The sequence below is a fragment of the Diabrotica undecimpunctata genome, chromosome 10 (assembly GCF_040954645.1).
Source record: "Diabrotica undecimpunctata isolate CICGRU chromosome 10, icDiaUnde3, whole genome shotgun sequence".
In the NCBI taxonomy this organism is placed as follows: Eukaryota; Metazoa; Arthropoda; class Insecta; order Coleoptera; family Chrysomelidae; genus Diabrotica; species Diabrotica undecimpunctata.
In genome coordinates, this window is record NC_092812.1 from 36,108,960 (window position 1) to 36,129,520 (window position 20,561).

At 31.9% G+C, this 20,561-nt stretch overlaps 1 protein-coding gene across 1 annotated transcript; it reads left to right on the forward strand.

Moving 5' to 3' along the window:
* Window positions 1–1,187: 1,187 nt before the first annotated feature.
* TppII (Tripeptidyl-peptidase II) lies at window positions 1,188–19,713 on the forward strand. The gene is made up of 13 exons (XM_072545797.1): window positions 1,188–1,636; window positions 1,705–1,833; window positions 2,280–2,469; window positions 3,914–4,219; window positions 4,432–4,681; window positions 4,736–4,932; window positions 5,852–7,034; window positions 7,364–7,598; window positions 10,392–10,639; window positions 10,758–10,984; window positions 13,176–13,443; window positions 13,617–13,782; window positions 17,664–19,713. Exons 1-13 carry the CDS (start codon window positions 1,475–1,477, stop codon window positions 17,886–17,888), a joined length of 3,786 nt encoding a protein of 1,261 aa, XP_072401898.1. The 5' UTR covers window positions 1,188–1,474; the 3' UTR covers window positions 17,889–19,713.
* The last annotated feature ends 848 nt before the right edge of the window (window positions 19,714–20,561 follow it).

The window sequence follows — 20,561 nt, forward strand, 5'->3', positions numbered from 1 at the left end:
TTTCTTTGTAAAATAAATTTCTTTGAATTAAATTTTAAGAAATACGAGTCCTGGTTTCCTTTTCACTCTGTATACAGAAGTTTGAATGAGTTTGGTACGGTTGTAGGGTTGTACTCAGAAAAATGTGGGCTTTTAATTTTTTAGATAAAAATATGCCCTCTATTTTTAAAAAAATTATCGATAACGTCAAATCTGCTAAAGTAGTGGGGGTAAAAGTTATTTTTTCCAAAAAGGTTAAAAAACAAAAATAAAAATCGACCTGCAGATCTTTAACTCTAAAAATAATTGAGTCATGAGATAATAGATCGTTTCTACACTTTATTAATGCACTGTATAAAAGATAAAGATATCACAAAAAATAGATAATTATATAGAGAAATATCAATGATAATTCAAAAACTGACCCAGCACAGTAGAATACTAACGAAAGGAATACAAGGAAAGAAGAAGAAAGCTAAATTATATATGAATGTTAAAGGAATAGGGAAAACAAAGAAAATAATAGCTAAAAATACTTTTCAATAAATAAATATTTAAAAGAAAACATATCATAAAAGTAAAACAACGCGACTGTCAAGGTATTTAAAGAAAAATAAAAAAATTGCTACAATGAATGTACGTACATTACTAAAATTGGTTGTATCGAATATTACGCCATTTCAAGATAATTATATTTCATACTAAACATTGTTTATATGGGGAATGTTTCTATTAAGCATTCAGATACTGTATCTGAATGCAAATATAGATAATTTTAATAATAAAAAACTAATGTCATTCAGTTTGGTTGAGTGATCGTGCAGATCTAGAGGTTTGTATAGAAAGGTAAATATTTTATATTGGATTAAGACTTTTTAACGATTTTATCCAGTTGTTTGTCAATTAAATGTACAATAGGGCGATAGTTCACTGAGTTTGATTTAAACCCCTAGTTCTTCCTGCTTATTTTTTCTAATTTAGGCAACACAACATACACGTAGCTTAAGTTTCTGAGAATATACAAATGTAATAATACTAAAAACCATTTAATGTATTTGTATTTTTCTAAGTATTTACAAATTATTGACTACTTAATTATTAGCTATTATATTATAATATTTAAAATTCATATTTGTTTATGCAATACAGCCATATGTGTCAGTAGTCACTACAATCTGGGGCAGTAGCCTGTATAATATGTGTTAATAGTCAGTTCCATTTTTATTGTGGTTGTCATAAGTGGTAACATGACCTGCAAAATTTAAAGAAAATTTTTATTTAAGTGTTATTATATAGGTTATAATAAACGGCAAATTTATTTTAAATTAAACATTCGACTACAATAAAAAGGAATGATATTGTAGGTGAGAGTGAGAATATACTATTATTTTAACCCCTTTGTTCTGTAGGAAACATTTTAACTTGCTGCTTGTAATTTTGTACACAAGAAATTAATCTTCCTGAACAAAAATTGAATTACGTCAATAAAAATAATATGATGGAAATGGCTGGCAGCGATTTTCCTACCGTGAGTCTCTTACCAAAAAAAGAAACTGGGCTGACATCTTTTCTTTCAAAATATCCAAATTATGATGGCAGAGGAATTGTAATTGCAATTTTGGATTCAGGAATTGATCCTGGAGCACCTGGTTTACAGGTAAAATCTACTTGATTGAAACTTAATTAATATAACTTTCGTTTTGATGATTTTTTTTTATTTTGCAGGTAACATCTGATGGAAAAGTTAAGATTGTTGAAAGGTTTGATTGTAGTGGCTGTGGAGATGTAAATACTACTACAAAAGTTACCCCTATTGATGGTTTCATTACGGGACTTACAGGAAAAAAATTACAGGTGTGTTTACAGTCAAAACATTCTAAAGCACACATGCATACTTTTTATTAATATTACCCAAATGAATATCTGGGAATGAGCTTAATTTTATAATTTTTAAAAGCATTCTATAAAACAATGTATTTATGGTTAAACAAGGTTGCACGCTGGCCTAGATTTTCATAGGTATAAATTGCTTTGCTTTAAGTTATTAAAATGGAATCTTTGTATAAATGCAAAACATTGTTAGGCATTAACTAGAGTAATAGGTGTGAAAACAATTAAGATAATTTGTGTTTAGATTTATGACCTTGGTTTGGAACAATTGTCCAGAAAATTAGATAAAAATAAGTGTTGGTAGAACGTTTTGATACATTTATTAGAAAAAAAATATTGGTAAAATAAAAAATAGACTTTTCCATGTTTTATTATGAATTATAAACAGCTGTTTTTATTTAATATTTTAGATTCCTGGAACATGGTCAAATCCTGAAAACACATACAGAATAGGAGTAAAACATGCATTTGATCTTTATCCTGACAGACTAAAAGATCGTGTAAAAGCTGAATATAAGAAAAAGAGTTGGGAATTACACCATAGAGAAATATTAAGTGAAGTTTCTAGAAACTTGTCTTCATTTGAAGCGAAACATCAAAGTATGAATTATTCAAACTTTTTTTTGTATAATTTTGAAATATCTCTCCTCAATATATTGAATTAAATTTATTGATAATCTCAGATGTATATGGTGCAACTTCTAAAAAAATGCAATTTTGAGATCAAATTCAACAAAGAACTTTTCTTTTTACGTAAACTTTTACTTTCTAAATTTTCAATAAAGCGATTTTTGTTTTTTTTTTACGTAAAAACGTTTCTTATTATCATTTAAATACTGTTCTAAAATTTTGTTAAGAAATTCGAAATAAAAATGAAGTTATAGCTGTGTTTATAACAGTACATACATGTGCTAAAACTCGGTTTTATACAACATAGTACTCCCCTGTACCGCTGCCACCTGCAACTCAGCAATTGCTTTCTAAAATTTAATTTATATTATTGAAATTTATCGAAAATTATTATTGTTTTGAAAATTGGAAAAAGGTCTGGATCTGCTGGTCATTTAAAAGGTGGTCAAAGTAAGTGGACACATTGAAATAAGCTTAGTATAAAAAGGAGATTCAAAGATAATAAGCTTACTGCAGAAAACAATTCTGAATTACTCAGTTCCTTGGCAAAATTGGATAAAGATAAAAATTTGAGAAATAATAAAACTTGTATTGCTCAATCTAATAGAAGTAGCAGTGACATTAAAAGAGGGCAAAGTTATGAAAAAAAAAGCTTTGACCGACCATTTACAGTTTTCACTGTACAGTGATTGCGCCCAATATGCACCAGGAATTGATGATTAGAGGTAAAAAAAAATTTATTTAATAAAATTACAGTGATGATACTTTAAACATTTTTTTTTAAATCTAAACCAATCTCTAATTTTTTTGACGTTTTACGTATACAACTACTAAATAAACCTCTAAAAGTTAAAAAACCACCCCACCTTTTTAGTACAGGGATAAATTCTCCCCCACAACAGGCGTTTTTTCAAACTGTTTATAAAATCGCATATAAAGACCTTATAAATAAAAAAAAATAAACTAATAAGTTTATGTATTAGTTCCCGTTGGAATTAAAAGTAAAATTGTTACAGTGGGCAGAAAAGTGTCCCCCAAATTAAAATGCATCCCTTGGAAGACACCCTCTGCAGTAGTGAAAAACAACGAAGTGTCAAAAACATTTTTTTTTTGTATACCTTAAGTCCTTTTTAACAATGAATAGAAATAATTATGACCATAAATATAATAGTTTTTTTTTGTTTAATATTAAAAAATTCTATTTTTTCCAATTTAGAAAGTAAAAGTCCCCTTTTATTAAATGTTACTTTGTTATCAAGCAATAAACTAATATAACTGTGAAATCATACTAACAATTCATGTTAGAACTCATAAAATGAGCTCCCATGTTTACACAAAAATTGAAATTGTCTAAAATTCAAATACATAACTGGATTATTGAAGGAAGATTTGATTTACTTTTATTAAATTTTAGATAAAACACTTATTGATGTTGAAAAACTGGAAAAAGAAAATATAGAAACTATGCAAGATATTCTAGTTAATTTTGATAAAAAGTACAATGATGTAGGACCCGTTTATGACTGCATTCTTTTCCATAATGGCCAACATTGGATGTGTTGTGTAGATACATCAGACGATGGTGATTTATCAAAATGTCCTTTACTTGGTGAATACAGTGTCACTCATGAATTTGCACCTTTAACCGAGACAGATAACTTAAATTTTAGTGTAAATGTCCATGAAAATGGGGATGTATTGGAGCTAGTAGGCGTTTGTTGTAAGTATTTGCTTAATAAAAATTATTTTTAGCGAGTATGTAAGTGTTTTTAATCAATTTTACTAGATATATGTAATTGCATGGTTTATTTGTAAGAAACATGACAAATTTGTGTTATAGTGCTCAATGTACAGAATGGCTTTTGATCCAATTACTATATTCTGTATAGCAAATATTAGTTACTTGTATACTAATTCATATTGTCCTTGTAGCAAGCCATGGAACTCATGTAGCTTCAATAGCAACAGCATATTTCCCAGATTCTCCTGAAGAAAATGGCGTTGCCCCCGGTGCACAAGTTGTATCTTTAACAATAGGAGATGGCAGATTAGGTTCGATGGAAACAGGTACAGCTCTTATTAGGTCCATGATCAAAGTTATTGAGTTGAAGCAAACAAAGAATATAAATATACAGGTCATTAATATGAGCTATGGAGAACATGCACATTGGGTGGATGCAGGGTAAGTCTTTAATCATTAATAAGAGGAAAGTTTAACATGGATACAATATTTTAGACGAATAGGTGATTTAATCAATGAAATAGTAAACAAATATGGAATTACATGGGTTTCATCAGCTGGCAACCATGGACCAGCTTTAAATACAATTAGTACGCCTTCAGATGTGGTCAATGAACCAATTATTAGCATAGGTGCTTATGTATCACCTGATATGATGTTAGCAGAATACGCTATGAGGCAAAAATTGCCAGGTTTGTGAAATATATTTTATTTTTATTCTATTTAGTCAGTACAAATTTATATGGCTAATTAGAATACATTTATTACATAACATACATCAAACAATGCATTTTATTTAATATTTATACAGATAAACAGTCGATTATAAATATCTCGAGAATTAAAGGTAACTGAATCATGAAAATTGGAATGAAAGGGTTTTGACGAGTTTTGCTACTTCCTGTTGCTTATAACTTCCTTTTTTTAATGGGACACCCTGTATATTTTTTAATTTTATAACTATTCACGTTATTCTGAACATTTTTTGTTAATACTTCCCTATACCTATTGTCAACCGTTTTTGAGCTATAATGGTTTTTATATGAAAATTACACTTTTCTACCATATATATAAAGTTCAATATCCTCTAATTTAATTTAAATTAAGTTTAAATTCCTTATAAACTTATTAACCAGATACAGCATTGTCGTGTACAGTGTAAAGTTGCCTTCTTCATTATACAGGGTGCTGTCAAAATTGACCTAAAGCTGGCATCCTAAATTTTCGGCCAATTCCTTTTTTTCAAATGGGAAACCCTGTATGTGATTCATTATTTTAGAAAAATATGTTTTTCACTATAGATTTATTCCCTATACCTATCTCTTGTAGTTTTCAAACAAATTAACTTTATACATTTTTGTCACATAATTATTTTCGTAGACTATGTTGAACATTGAACACCCTGTTCAATTAAAAAGGCAACTTTACACTGTAACCGGAAGTAGCAAATAGATGATAATATTTTCATGAAATAGGTCACTCTTCAAAACTTCTTCATTCCAATTTTCATGATTCAGTTACCTAAAGTTCCCGAGATATTTCTAATTGGCCTTTTATCTGCCGCACCCTGTATATTTATTATAGAATATAAATAGTCACATAAATTTTCAGGTACTCCTTATACTTGGTCTTCCAGAGGTCCAACCATTGATGGAGGTATAGGAGTTCATGTATGTGCACCTGGTGGTGCAATCACTTCTGTACCCAACTGTACTTTACGATACTCCCAGCTAATGAATGGTACTTCTATGGCTTCACCGCATGCAGCTGGAGTAGTTTGTGTTCTGTTGTCAGGATTAACACAACAAAAAATACCATTTTCTCCTTACATTGTTCGCAGAGCATTGGAAAATACAGCTAAACATTTAGAAGGAGTTGAAATACCTGCTCAAGGGAGTGGGTTGATACAGACAGAAAAAGCATATGATTACCTTATGAACTTTCATGGGGAAAGTGACAGAAATATTAGGTTCCAAGTCCAATGCGGCTCAAATAATTCAAAAGGAATATATATTCGGTCAAAGGTACATACTCATTCTCAGTCGTTTAAAATTAGTGTTGAGCCACAGTTCCTAAACTCTGAGGAGGTTCCAGCACATGATAAAATTTATTATAACCAAAAATTTGTCTTAACTTGTGCCGCTGAATATGTCAGTTATCCTATTCATCTGGATTTATCAAACGTCGCTAGAATGTTTGCCATTAAAGTTGACACTTCTGGTCTACGTGAGGGCTTGCACTGTACTGAGTTAAAAGGATATGATGTGAAATGTATAGAGAAGGGCCCTCTTTTTAAAATACCAATAACCATAATACAACCAATTGAAGTCAAGGCGCCTAAATATCAATTCAGTGTTAACAATGTTCTTTTTGAACCAAATACGATCAAACGGCACTACATTACGGTACCAAAGACAGCAACCTGGGCAGTATTGAAACTACTATCAGATGAAGATACAGGAAGATTTGTTATTCATGCTTCGCAGCTTGTCCCTAAACAATACTGCAAAGCGTTAGAAATTAACAAAACAATAGCAGTTACTTCTAAATGTGAAACAATATTAAATTTCCCTGTACGAGAGGATCTCATTCTCGAATTAGTTATAGCCAAATACTGGGCCAATGTAGGGGAAGCTCATTTAGACTATTCGATCTCTTTCTGGGGGGTCAAACCCAGTCAGCCTGCGGTGACAATGCATTCAGCTGATGGAGTTTATTCTGTGGAAGTAAAAACTCTTCAAGGGGAAGATATTGCACCTTCTATCAATTTAAAAGCTGCCGTCCAGATTGTTAAGTAAGTAAAGCAGATTATATATACATTATCTCCTTTAAAAAGTTAATTGTACATCGTCTAATTTGAATCAACGAAGTACAGACATGTTAAACTGTTAAAATTTATCACAATACAACGCTGACCTCTTCGCAAAAAACGTAGCCAACGGACATTGTGTCAAAAAGATGTGAAATGTTTAATGGAAATGGTGTATAGCATAAATTCTTTTTATAATTTATTGTGAAATGTTCCTCAAGAAAGCCTACAAAAGGTAGAATTTAGCAACCTCATGCCTTACAACCTGTTTCAGTAATAATATATCCAACAATTTTTGTTTTTACTAATTTTAGACCTACGGAAGGAAAAATATTGCCATTGACCCTAAGGGATGTAATTCCTCCATCTAGACAAATTTATGAGCTTGTTTTGGTCTATAATTTTAATTTAACAAAACAGTGTGAAGTATCTCCAAATTTATCATTATTGAGTCAAATGCTGTATGAATCCGAGTTTGAATCGCAGTTTTGGATGCTGTATGACTCCAATAAGCAACTACTTGGCTGTGGTGATGCCTATCCTGACAAAGTAAGTATATATTTTTAAGATAGTATCTGTTTCACTATAAAAATACTTCGTATCATACAGAGCCATCGAAAAAAAAAAGCATAATTAGAGCAGGCCTTGGATAATTCCATTGTGGTACAAGATATCCAAAAAACTTATTTAGAAAAAATGTAGGCAATTATATTCACCATACTTGGAAAATATGTGGAATTCTCCAGGGTGATTTATAACTAGGTGGTAGAGCAAACATACAGTTTTTTTAAATGGGACATCCTATATATTTTTTATATTTATATTCCTCTCATAATTCTTATTCTTATAATATAAAGACAAGCCACACTGACCGATTAAAAAGGTAATAATATGAAAACTGTCATTTTCAAAGCCTACTATTTTACTTTTGTAACTGACACAAATGGCCTTTTTTAACTGCGCGTTGTAGCATTTTTAAAATTCCTTAGTATGTATTGAAATCCCCTCGTATCTGCCAAAGCAACGAAGAATATTTTCAGTGTATTTCTCTTTACTTTCGTACGTATTAAAACACCGAATTCTTTCAATTCATCTTATCGTCACCGAGGTAGAAAATAAACCATTTTAGAGTTTGTTTATTTTTTCACAGATGTGTATTTTCTCGGCATTCTTTGATCGTTTAACCGCTCGATACTGCGTTTTAAATAAATATTCCCGTTTAGTATTTTGGTTATACCTAGTTAAACGAATGAATTTAAAAGAGAATTACTCACTCTCGCTAAGGTCGTGGTCATGAGCAGTTGACTTTACCGTTGGTCCAAATTTTTCTTCCAATTTGTAATATCTTCGTCCTTTGTCCTTTTTTTATGGGAAAATGTGTAGCAGTGTGAAGTAAATAGTTACAGTTCAAAGTTTTAAGTGAGGTTTGGAAGAATCGTTGTTTCCACCCTCGTTTTGTTTGTCTCTGGTCGTCGTTCCAGACCATAGAAGCAGTCCTTTTGTTCGTGTCAGAGATTTCCAGCCATTGTTGAGTTTTTAAGAAGTCCAGTTTACAACTCAAGTGCAATTTAGTGAAAATCAAGGTAACTTTTTTATGTTTAAATTTTAAATTAAAGATAGACTTTTTTTAATAATATTAATAATTGCTTTCATTAAAATTTAAGAATTTGTAATAGTTAAAAATATATGTCTTAGGGCGTGATTAGCTGTCATTTTAATTGTTGTCAACACATGACAGTTCGTTTTATTATTTTTGATATTAGTTTGCTTTGTTTTTTTTAAGAAGGTTAACATTTTTTTTTTGTAAGTTTTGTAGCATCTATCACTTGTAAACAGAGTTTGTAAACGAATAGGACATATGTAAGTTTTTCTTTTTTATTATTTTGGTATAAGTCCTTGTGACTATTTATATCGTAATTATTTTTGTATTGTCTTTTTTTTAACCGTTTGTGATGAGAACAATACTTAAATGTTTAATTTTTTTCTAAACCATTTTGTTTATTTCTCTAACCCCTGTTTTTGAGTTTTATTTAAAAAGATATATTTTTCATTTCTAATAATTATTGTAATAGTTACAACTAGTTGTTGTAATCGTTATAATTTGGCACATCTAGGCGGCGTCCATTTAAATTGCTAGATGTCTTTCTTGTGTTTTGTTTTGTTTGTTCCAAGAGACTTAGGTAAGCACCCATCTACTCCAAATAAACCCCGAGTGTCGCTCGCATAAGTTTCGTTTATTTTGCTTGCCCTATCTCCACCCCAGTAACTTTTGTCCCCAAATTTCAACCCCCATAGTAATACCCTATGTCGTAGGCAAAATATTTCGTTACAGCGTCACAATGGGCAGTTAGGAATGTTTTATTAAAAATTCCTGTTGTTATAACAATCTAAAAATTGTTACATAAATTGTATATTGTTTTGCTTTCTGTTTTGTGTGAGTTATTTATATATTATTATACAAAACATATTTTCTTGTAAGAATTTTAGGAGTCTTGTATTTAATTGAGGAAATATCATATTTCCATATCACATTTATTGACCCATTCATCGCATAGTGTTATGATTTATATTTTTTGTTAGTTACTTATTGAATAAAAATAATTTTGTTATATTATCACTCAATACTCAATACTTCTTTCTACTTACAAAAATTTAGTGTATTTCCGAAATTTGAAGAAAACTAAGAATAGCTTGTTAGAGCTTGGTAAATACTCTGTATAGTAATGCAAAAATCTAATACTATAAGAATATGAATTATGAGAGGAATATAAATATGAAAAAATATATTGTCCCATTTAAAAAAATACTATTAATCACTCTGTAGAATTCCACATATTTTCCAAATATGAAGAATATCATTGCCTACATTTGTTCTAAATAAGTTTTTTGGATATTCTATACCATAATGGAATTATCGAATGAAGTCGCACTAAAAACTCACCCTGTATATTTAATAATGTTTGTTTCTTCAATCAGCAAAGTTTCATTAGCGTTTCAACTCAATTACGTTTTTGTGCAAAAAGCAGAACTTTATTTATTAGTTGTCCAATATTAAATTAAAATTACATTACCTGCAAAAAGAAAAGCTTTACGTAATATTAAAATGGCGTCTCTTATGGCAGTAATAAAAATTAATGACAACACTCACTGTCATTGTCAAAAGCTAAATAAGACTTTAATTGTTTTACGAGTTACTTCTTTACGAGTTTTTGTCAGTTATGTAATAAAATTCACAAAGTTATTCAAAGTCAAACCTTATTTGATTTCATGTGGCCTATTTTAAGTATTTTAATTTGAAATTTGTTATGGTTGAATAGCAATTTAATTCGATATTTTTTTTAGTACTCTGTTAAGCTAGAAAAAGGTGACTATACTATAAGACTGCAAGTTAGACATGATAAAAGAGATTATTTAGAGAAATTAAATGACGCTCCTGTGCTTCTTGTGCAAAAATTAAGCAGCCAAATTGTAATGGACGTTTATTTATCATATACACAAGCTTTGCTTTGCGGAAAGAAGGCCGGTGTTACAAATAACTCTAATCCGTATATACCTATTCCTCTGTATATAGCCCCTTTATCACCTGATAAGTAAGTATATAACTTTAACCAGATATATGTATTTTTTGTACTGTCCTCGTATTCAAGTATGATTGTAGTTAAATACGAGGGAGATATAGAAAATTACATATGATGTGTATATTTTCAGATATTCCTCAAAATCAAATAATGCTGCTCACTATTTGACTGGAACAATTACTTACGCTAAAGACGAATTGGGAAAGAAAGCTGATGCTTATCCCTTTAAGTACATTTTGACTGAAAACACTTCCAAAAAATCAAGCTCAAACAATGGAAATGGTTCTGATAAAACTAAACTTGAAGAATTTAAGGAAGTAATGAGAGACACCAAAACTCAGTGGCTATCTAAATTGGGTAAGCTTTTACAATTCTATTAATTGAAATAGTTATTCGTTTATTTGTGCAAAAGTTTTAGTTTTTTATTTAGAAACAACCACATATCGTATGTAAAAGATAAAAATTCTGATTATTTATGTAAATTATTTATATCTTACGTGCAAATTTACATTTATTAAGAAATTGGAAGTAGGTTTATGTTTCTTATTTTGAAATCCGAACCTCACTACACGGTTGGACGGCAGAATATGGTCATTACAGGCCAAAAACCTCCCCAATACGTAGCTCCCTCTATACTGCAAATCGGACACATTTGAGAGGTTGTGCAAAATATGGTCCAGTTAGTACTTGCCCAAGCGAAATGTACAGGCACTCCAAAATGATCCATATTTTGCCAAAGGTGCTATTGTTGAGGTGTCTTCTTAGTACTTACAATCCCGCAGATATGAATTCTTCTTCTTCTTCTACGGTACTACAGCCCAAATTGAGCCTTGGCCTCCCTTATTTTTTGCCACCACCCTTGCTTGTCTGTGGCTGATCTTCTCCATACACGAACTCCTAAAAGGGCTTGTGCGTCGCTGATTACTGTGTCTTCGAAGCGCTATCTTGGCTTTCCAACCGGTCTATTTCCCTGCATTCTAGCATTCAGTGCTTTTTTTGGTAGCCTATCCTCTCCCATTCTTATCACATGTCCGGCCAATTGCAATCTTTGTATTCTAATGAAGTCTGACAGTGGTGCTTCCTTATAAAGTTGATAAAGCTCGTTTTATCGACTTCTGAAGATTTCGTTTTCCCTTACAGGTCCTAGTATTCTCCTCAGTACTTTCCTTTCGAATGTGTCGAGTTTTGGAAGTTTCTTCCAATGCTTCACTGCCATAGCATGGTATTGGTCGAATTAAGATTTTATAGATTCTCATCTTTGGCATTGATATAGAAGAGGGCAAAATAAGCTCTGATCATTGTTGCTTTAATAAGTCTAATTAGCTTGTGTAGTATTGCCAATTCAGCCAATATGTTGTAAAGTTTGTTTCTTTTGACTGAGTCGTATTATATACTTGTGTATCAAGTAGGGTCTGAAAACAATGCTTCCAGGTTTCTGTGACTTTCTGTTGGTCACTGATTATTTGCCCACTTTCATCTTTACATAGACTTGTATGAGGTTTATACCCACTTTTTATCTCTTTTGTAAGCCCCTCTAATTTCGTTTTTTTTTAATTTTCTTCCATTTTTTCGTTCACAAATGATGTTCGTCTTTCTCGTGTTCTTTTTGTTATAGATATTTTGTGTGCTTCATTTCTTTCTTCTATTGCTTGTCTGCTCTCGTCATCGAACCGTGCTCCTCTTCTCGCCTTTTTCTTGTTTCCCAGGTAGACGTTGTCGCTGTCAGTACTGCTGTTTTGATATTATTAAATTTGCCCTCTATGGAGTGCAGTTCTAGCGTCCTTAACTCATTTGCTACTTCTTCTTCGAACTTCTCTTTATATTCCTGAATCTTCAGTTTTTCCAGGTCCAGTTTGTTTGTTCTTTGTTGTCTTTCGTTTCTTTTGCAGATATGAATTGGGAATGGTAAATAGGGAGAAAACGTAACTTGTGGACAGATGAGATCCACTGTCATACCAATCCGAATAACACCTCACAATATGGCGTGAGTTACACGCTGAGGTACATCACTCTCGTTGTTGCCAGTCAATAGGGAGAAATTTAGGACCGTGATTTTGGAGGAACATACTCCATAAACACAGACAGTTACCCTAAGGATTGGTGATTCAGAAGCAGAACCACCAATAAGTAGGAAAAATATGCGAATAAGTGGACTGAAGGTTCACTGTCACATATAGGAAGTTCGAAATTAGACAAAAGGAAGAAAAAAGTTGAGCTTTCTTACATGTTATGTGGTGATAGCGTTAAATTATTGTAATTATGTATTTAAGTCTGTAGATCTATACAGACGGGGGAGTGATCCAATGGGATACCAAATTATGGAGTAATTAGGAGTTAGGTATGTGTTTATGCAAATGCGACAACTGCATTGGCTCCACAAGAGTCCACATCAGGGACTGTTGTATAAACTAAGAAAAAACCTTCAAATTATCAAGATTTTTATAACCCTCACATCCAGTATGTGTTAAATATATTTTGTTTTTGTTTCTTTATGGACTAGCAAATCGTTTGTGTAGTAGAAAGAAGACTAAAGAGGTTTTCGTTTTAGACGCCGCTTCCGCTGAACCAATATATACAGATCTCTTGCGAAGATATCCGGACCACGTTCTCATTAATTCTGTATACTTACAAGTGATAGATCCCTTGGACAAAAGAGTAATGCCAAGTTTGAACCAGAAGACGACTAGTTCTGTTAAAGATCTTGATAAAGTAATAAATGTGTGTAATACAGCTTTATCTGGCATGGATGCCAATAATATTTTAGCTTTTATGGCTATGAAGACTGATTTGAGGCCAGATGCTGTTAAAATTAAAAAGTAAGTTTACTAAGTACTTATATAAAAATCCAGCGGTGGAAAATTCTAGAATAGATGTTGTTATGATTTGTTAATGGTCCACTTTATGGCCAGTGTTACTATAGTTGTCATATTTTCTGGGCTATAACTAGTTCCTTAGAAACCATCAAGGTTTAATAAATGAATACTTTTAGTTCCATGGAACAACAGAAAAATATTTATCTAGAATGTATAGCACGGAAAGGGATAGCTTTGTGTCGGCTCATATTGTGCGAGAATGAACAAGCCGAATCCAACAAGGAAGAACTATCTGAAGTATGGAAAACTTTAGTTAAATTTGTTGATCCTACTGATGCAAAGGTAAGTCGATTTTTCGTTTATGGTTTATGTATTTTGACTAAAGACTAAAGAAAAATATAATTGAAGTGGAGGAAATAGTAGAATTATGAATAAAAATGTCCAATACCCTTCTTAAACGAGCCGCTTATGACTGAAAATAAAAAAAGGAATTCACGCTAAACAATTCCGCTAACAAATATACATAATGTTATCACTATAAGCCATCCCCACGCCAACCAAACCCAAACCACTTCACCATCGACGGTATAAATGAACCGTCCTCTGTTTCCAGTGGCAGTAATGCATTGGTTAGTGATCAGTGTAGTAGTGTCTGGTTGCTTGGGAGACTGAAACCTCGGAAGCCCTGAAGAACACATCAAAGAGGATGTCGAAAGCTCGGCGCAATGATAATCTACGCGGTTCAACCCTGAAGACTGTTGAGTTTATTATTAATTCTTGTAATAGTATTAATCTTAGCTCTAGGTTTAATTGTACTAACCGCGGAAATCTTTCGGAACATACATATACTTGTTAAATACTCTGTATAGTAATGCAAAGCCCAATATTATAAGAACAAGAATTATGAGAGGAATATAAATATGAAAAAATATATAGGGTGCCCCATTTAAAAAATGTGTTTGCTATACCACTTAGTTATTAATCACCCTGTTGAATTCCACATATTTTCCTAGTATGGAGAATATCATTGCCTACAGTTTTTCTACAAAATACAATACTAATATACAGGGTGTTCTATTAAAAAATGAGAAAAAATCCGGCTCGAAGGACCATGTATAATTTTCGTGTATCAGGCACAAAATAGTTATTCTAATAATACAGCAACGAATTGAAGATCTGGATTAAAGTAAAACCGCCAAACCCAAATGACCGTTTTATTGACACGAACCCGGTAAATAATGACTTAAGCGTTAGCATCTGTGGCTTGCTTTTGACCGAATCTACCCCCCTCATTTCTTACGCGCCTTTTATAAATTAATTACTAGGTCCACGCTTCAAGCTTTATTACCAATATATATTAAACAAATAATTGTTACAGTGTAAATTAATAAGTGGCAAACAAACAAGTATGTTGCACATGCAACAATAATATTGGAGGGAATTAGCGGTCTCCACACGACGCAATAAAATTCATTGTTTAATGATATTAAACACACAGCCCTTTAAATATTACTATTTTTCTCAATAGAAGGTAAATATTTCAAATATTAATAACTTTAGGCGTATAAAACCTTATACAAATTCTTCATATTTTAAAACATAAATTCAAAAATAGTTTAATGTATAAGGTGTTAAATAAAAAAAAACACGCATTTCATTCCGTTGTTGTGACTGGATATATGTAATCGGATATAATTTGAAATCGTAGACATAGTACCAGCTTAGCTTTCGTAGTATACAGCCGATTGCTCCTGTTATCAATAGTGCTACGGAAAGTTTAAATCAGCAAAAACAAATTAGATTATCAGTATATTGATAAAAGTGGTCAACTAATTGACTAGTAGATAAAAAATGAATACATTACCTGCTTTTAATGGGCCAGGAATTAATTACAACCAATAAATGTTGTCAACAAATAATGGACTTACTATACAGGATGTCCCACCTTGCAACACATACACACCACAACACCAACAACCTCAGAATATTAAAGCTCAACCAATTCATACACAGTATGCAATAAATAATAGCCAACACCACCATAGAAGGTCATCAACTGGCGATGAAGAATTCCTAGGATTTGATGAGAGCGAGCAAAATAAAGAAAATCCTTGGCAAGTAGTCAAAAAAACCTTGAAAAGAAAAAAGTAGATGTTACCAATAGACCATCAGAGATAGTAACAAATAACAAATATAGTAGCCCAAAAAAGGAAAGCTAGGACCAAATGGCACCAAACCCATGCCCCAGTAGACAAGACTACATTAAACAGGCTAAGTAACCAACTAAAATCAAAACTTAAAGAGGCAGAAGAACTGTCATTTACAAACTACATAACAAATCTAAACCGGTACGATAACTCAATATGGAAACCGATCAAAAACTCCAAAAAACCCAAGACTCCGGTACCTCCAATTAGAAACGAACAGGGACCAACACTACAGTGGGCTAGAAGTGATGAAGAAAAAACAACGCTATTTGCCGAACACCTAGCTCAAGTATTTACTCCTAACAACGACGCTTCAGATATTCAGATATACCAGTAATCAGACCACTAACCAAAAATGAAGTTCAACAAGGAATCCAATATTTAAATATTAGAAAAGCTCCTGGGTTGGACAAAATAACACCCAAGATGATGAAGGAACTACCAGATAAAGGAATCATACTGATTACTCTCATCTTCAATGCTATTCTACGATTAAACTACTGACTGATTAAACTACTTAAAGCTCTTTAAAACCGCTGAAATAAGACTAATCCCAAAAGCAGAAAAAAATCCAAACGAGATTTCATCATATAGGCCAATAAGCCTACTACCAGTCGTATCCAGAATACTTGAAAGGTTACTGTTACAAATTAACTCAGACCCCAATACGGAGGAATGGATACCCAACCACCAATTTGGCTTTCGAAAAGAACACTCGACAATACAGCAGGTTCATAGGATAGTACACACCATAAATTCTGCAATGAAAAGCAAACACTACTGCACAGCTGCTTTTCTAGATGTTAGTCAAGCCTTTGATAAGGTTTGGCACACAGGCCTGATTTTCAAAATCAAGAAATATTTACCCATCACGTACCTGAAACTGTTAAAATCCTATCTGAGTGGGAGAGAATTCCGAACAAGAGTGAATGAAAGTAATTCCAATAATTTTCCTATAAAATCTGGTGTTCCACAGGGAACGTTCTTGGACCAATATTATATGTGCTACACAGTAGATCTACCCTCCACTAATGAAACCATCACTGGCACGTTTGCAGATAATGTTGTCATCCTTGCAGCCGACGAAAATCCAATTATAGCGTATAACATTCTACAGGTACAACTGAATGAACTCGAGACATGGTCTTACAAGTGGAGAATTAAAATGAATGAAACAAAATCAGTCTAAGTGACTTTTACCTTGAGAAGAGACCCGTGTCCCCCAGTTTCACTTAACAATATCCAACTTCCCCAATCCTCTAGCACTAAATACTTAGGAATACATCTTGACTCAAAACTCACCTGGAAAGAACATATTCTTAAAAAGCGGTAACAAATTAACCTAAGAATGAAAGATCTAAACTGGTTAGTAGGCAGGAAATCGAAACTGAGCCTTGAAAACAAAATCCTTGTATACAAAACCGTCATAAAACTTATCTGGACGTATAGAATCCAACTCTGGGGATGTGCGAGCAAGTCAAATACAGCCATAATTTAAAAATGCCAATCAAAAATACTCCGAACGATAGCTGATGCACCTTGGTATGTGTCAAACCTAACACTTCATAAAGACCTAAGAATCCCGTTCGTACAGGATGTAATCACTAAATACAGCACGAAGCACCATGAAGCACTGGAATCGCATAGTAACCCCTTACTCCAACCTCTGCTAGAACACCAAGCCAATAGGAGACTCAAAAGGAACTGGCCAGCTGACCTGAAAACCGGTTAAAGTGGCCTTGTCACTGGAGAAGACCTCACCACGCCAACAGGAGCCCCTTGCTCCGCAACCAGCAAATTAGCTTATAGAACTTTATTTGTGTTTTGATTGCTAAAGATTGTGTCATAATAAAAAAAAATTGTAGACATCTTTGATATATATCAGTTTTGTTTTGAAACACTTTTAATATACTCCATAGTTAAGCCATATACTCTACTGTTCGGTGATAAAAGCTCTGATGATGTTATGAAGACATTTATATATTACAAGTTTACCTAATTATTTTTTTTTTGTAGGTATTAACAAGCCACGTCCAATATTTCGCAATTTGGCATGCATTTTTATACAATCAATACGGTAGATTATTAAAACATTTATTGAAAATGCAAGAGGACAAACCAACCGAAGAAGTGGAAAAGAAAATTATCGAGTTTTGCGAAGAACTGAAGTGGACACACGTTGTTAAATATTTGAAGAGAAGTTTACCGTCAAAATTCCCTTCGTCATACAAACCATTCTAAACTTTAAAAATACCACAAGAAATTTGAACGATCCAAAATATTATTGTTCATCTTATACTTTTAAATGTCTCGCTGTTGATAATTGTATCAATCATTGTTTTATATGTTACTTCTAATAATTACTTATTTCTTGCAGTTGTATCGCTGATTCGTTGATCGAATATCAGTTACTATACTAGTGGCCAAAATTCTAGAAACTACAAAAATATTTTAAGAGGAAAAACCCTCTAAAAATTTAAAAATAAATAAAACAACAGTCTTTAGCTATTAGTAGATATATTTTTAAAAAATGGTAAAATGGTTATTATCAAGAAAATTCGGAGAATCATTCACAGCCTTCGAAGCCACAGCCACTTTCACAGCCAGGAGAATCGTTTCGCTTGAATCTGTTTCCATATATTATTAAATAATTATGTTATAATATTAAATAATTATATATATATATATATATATATATATATATATATATATATATATATATATATATATATATATATATATATATATATGCAACAAAGAAAAGTAGTCTTGATGAAAAAGTAGCCTTTGATAATATATCAAACGTCAGGACGAGATAATTCTAGAACACGGCCTATAAATCTGTAAACCAATGTATCTTAATAAAAACTCAATTAAATTCTTCGGTGTAGCACAGCTAAAATATAACAATAATGACTTCAATCTTTGTGGCCTCGAGAAAACCAAAAAGAATCAATATTTATCTAAAGAAAATTGTTGGTCTAAATAGAGGAAAAGTCACTCTAGGAAAAAGGTATGCAAATACTAATGGGACCGGAATATTTTCCGGAAGTATAAATCAGGAGGACTTTACAAGTGAGAATTGATCAGCGTTAGGAGATTCGTATTAAAAAATAGATCAAAAATTTTTTCTGTTTCTTGTGGTAAATGAAAGTGTTGTAATTATCATTTGCATTTTCTGTTAGCGTTTAAATTTTAAAGAATATGTACCTGCTAAATCAAAAGTAGAAGCACATTATAGATATACATGAATTGAATATATATATAAATATTTAGCAATCAATTATTTCGTATACAATTTTGAAATAAATAAAATATATCGGTTTTAAGAAGTGATACAGAAACGAGTTTAATAGAAAAAATATGACTGATTTAACATTTATATACAGAATAAAAGAAACGAAGGAAAACGAAGTTTTTAAATGGGGTATCATTGTTTTGCATCAAATATCAAATGCAAATCATCACTTTAAATTAATTTAAATTGGTATTATCACTAAAGATGCAATTTAGTGAATTCAAAGTGATAATACATATCTAGAAAATATATTAAAAAAATACTTTTACTTGTTTTAACTTTTTGGAATACCCTGTATATTTAATAATATACTCTGTTTAAAATTGTGTTTATATGAGTTTAAACCTCAAGTGACTGTAATGAAAATTTTATTTTTAACTAAAAATTTGACGATTTAAAATAATTTCCGGAGTGGAAATCAAAATGTCAGATTTTTGGTTAAATATTTAATCCAATGTAAACACAATTTTTAACTTGAACATGCCACGAGAAAACAGTTTCCGAACATTAATATACTCTATGTATCATTTTCCTATTAAACTTCTTTCTGTATCTTCTCTCAAAACGATGATATGCGTGTATGACTTTTACCTTCTTATTTTACTATGTTTGTAAATGACTATTTTTACAGATATTAAGTAATCGTCTTAGCAGGTTTGTGTTCTGTCTTGTAACAAAAAGTAAGTTACGGGTATGAGATGTACCTTTGATTTGTGTTATTTTTTAATAGTTTTAGCTATATTATAATAAATTATACCTTTTAACTTGTACCTTATTTAATTTTACCTTGAATGTTCCTTTAATTCTTCTCCCTTTATTCGTATGGATCGATGACATGTCACCAAGGAATAAACTACGATGAATTTTAATAAAAATTCATCTCGATTCCTTTTCAACTTTTTAATTAAAATGTTTTTAGAGAATAAAACTTGTTAACTTCTCTACTTCTCTTACCAGTAGCACACCCAGAATTTTCCTGTTGGGGGGGGGGGGGGGTTTTGGTGAGGTACCGAATTTTTTTTTTATGCTACCTTTATTTTGAGTCCTTAAAATTTGTGAGTATTGAGGAGCTTGAAGCAATCGCATAGCAATTTCTCTTTGCCACTTGTCGAAGGCTTTTGATTGCGTTTAACAGGACATTTTACTCCACAAATTAAATTACTATGGAATCAGAGGTATCCCTCTTAAGCTTATAACTTTTTATCTATGTGACAGACACCAGGCGGTAGTGTCTAAAGGTCATCTCTCAGATTTTCTATACGTAAAACATGGAGTCCCACAAGGTTCGGTCTTAAGCCCTCTTTTGTTTATTGTCTATGTCAACGATTTGCCTAAATTCATATCTCCGTACAAATCCATACAATGCGCAGATAATACAACATACTTTATATCAGGAAAAAATGATGATTTAAAAATTTCTCATAAGGAAGTTTCTACTAAATCTAGCTCATGGTTTGCTGCAAACAAACTAAAACGTAACTCTGATAAAACGCAAAGTTTCTATCTATCTTTAGCAACATACTTCCAATTTGTTTCATCTTTTTTTTGATGTCATATACCCATCTCATCTCTGGTCTTCCTCTCGATTGTCTACTTTTATAATGTCTTCTACAATG

What these genes read in the sequence shown, in the direction of transcription:
- TppII (XM_072545797.1), top strand. Translation starts at nt 1,475, where the DNA reads ATGATGGAAATGGCTGGCAGCGATTTTCCTACCGTGAGTCTCTTACCA. An exon ending in ATTTGAAGCGAAACATCAAA is followed by an intron (nt 2,470 to 3,913) that starts GTATGAATTATT and finishes ATTAAATTTTAG; the next exon opens with ATAAAACACTTATTGATGTT. An exon ending in TTGATCCTACTGATGCAAAG is followed by an intron (nt 13,783 to 17,663) that starts GTAAGTCGATTT and finishes TTTTTTTTGTAG; the next exon opens with GTATTAACAAGCCACGTCCA.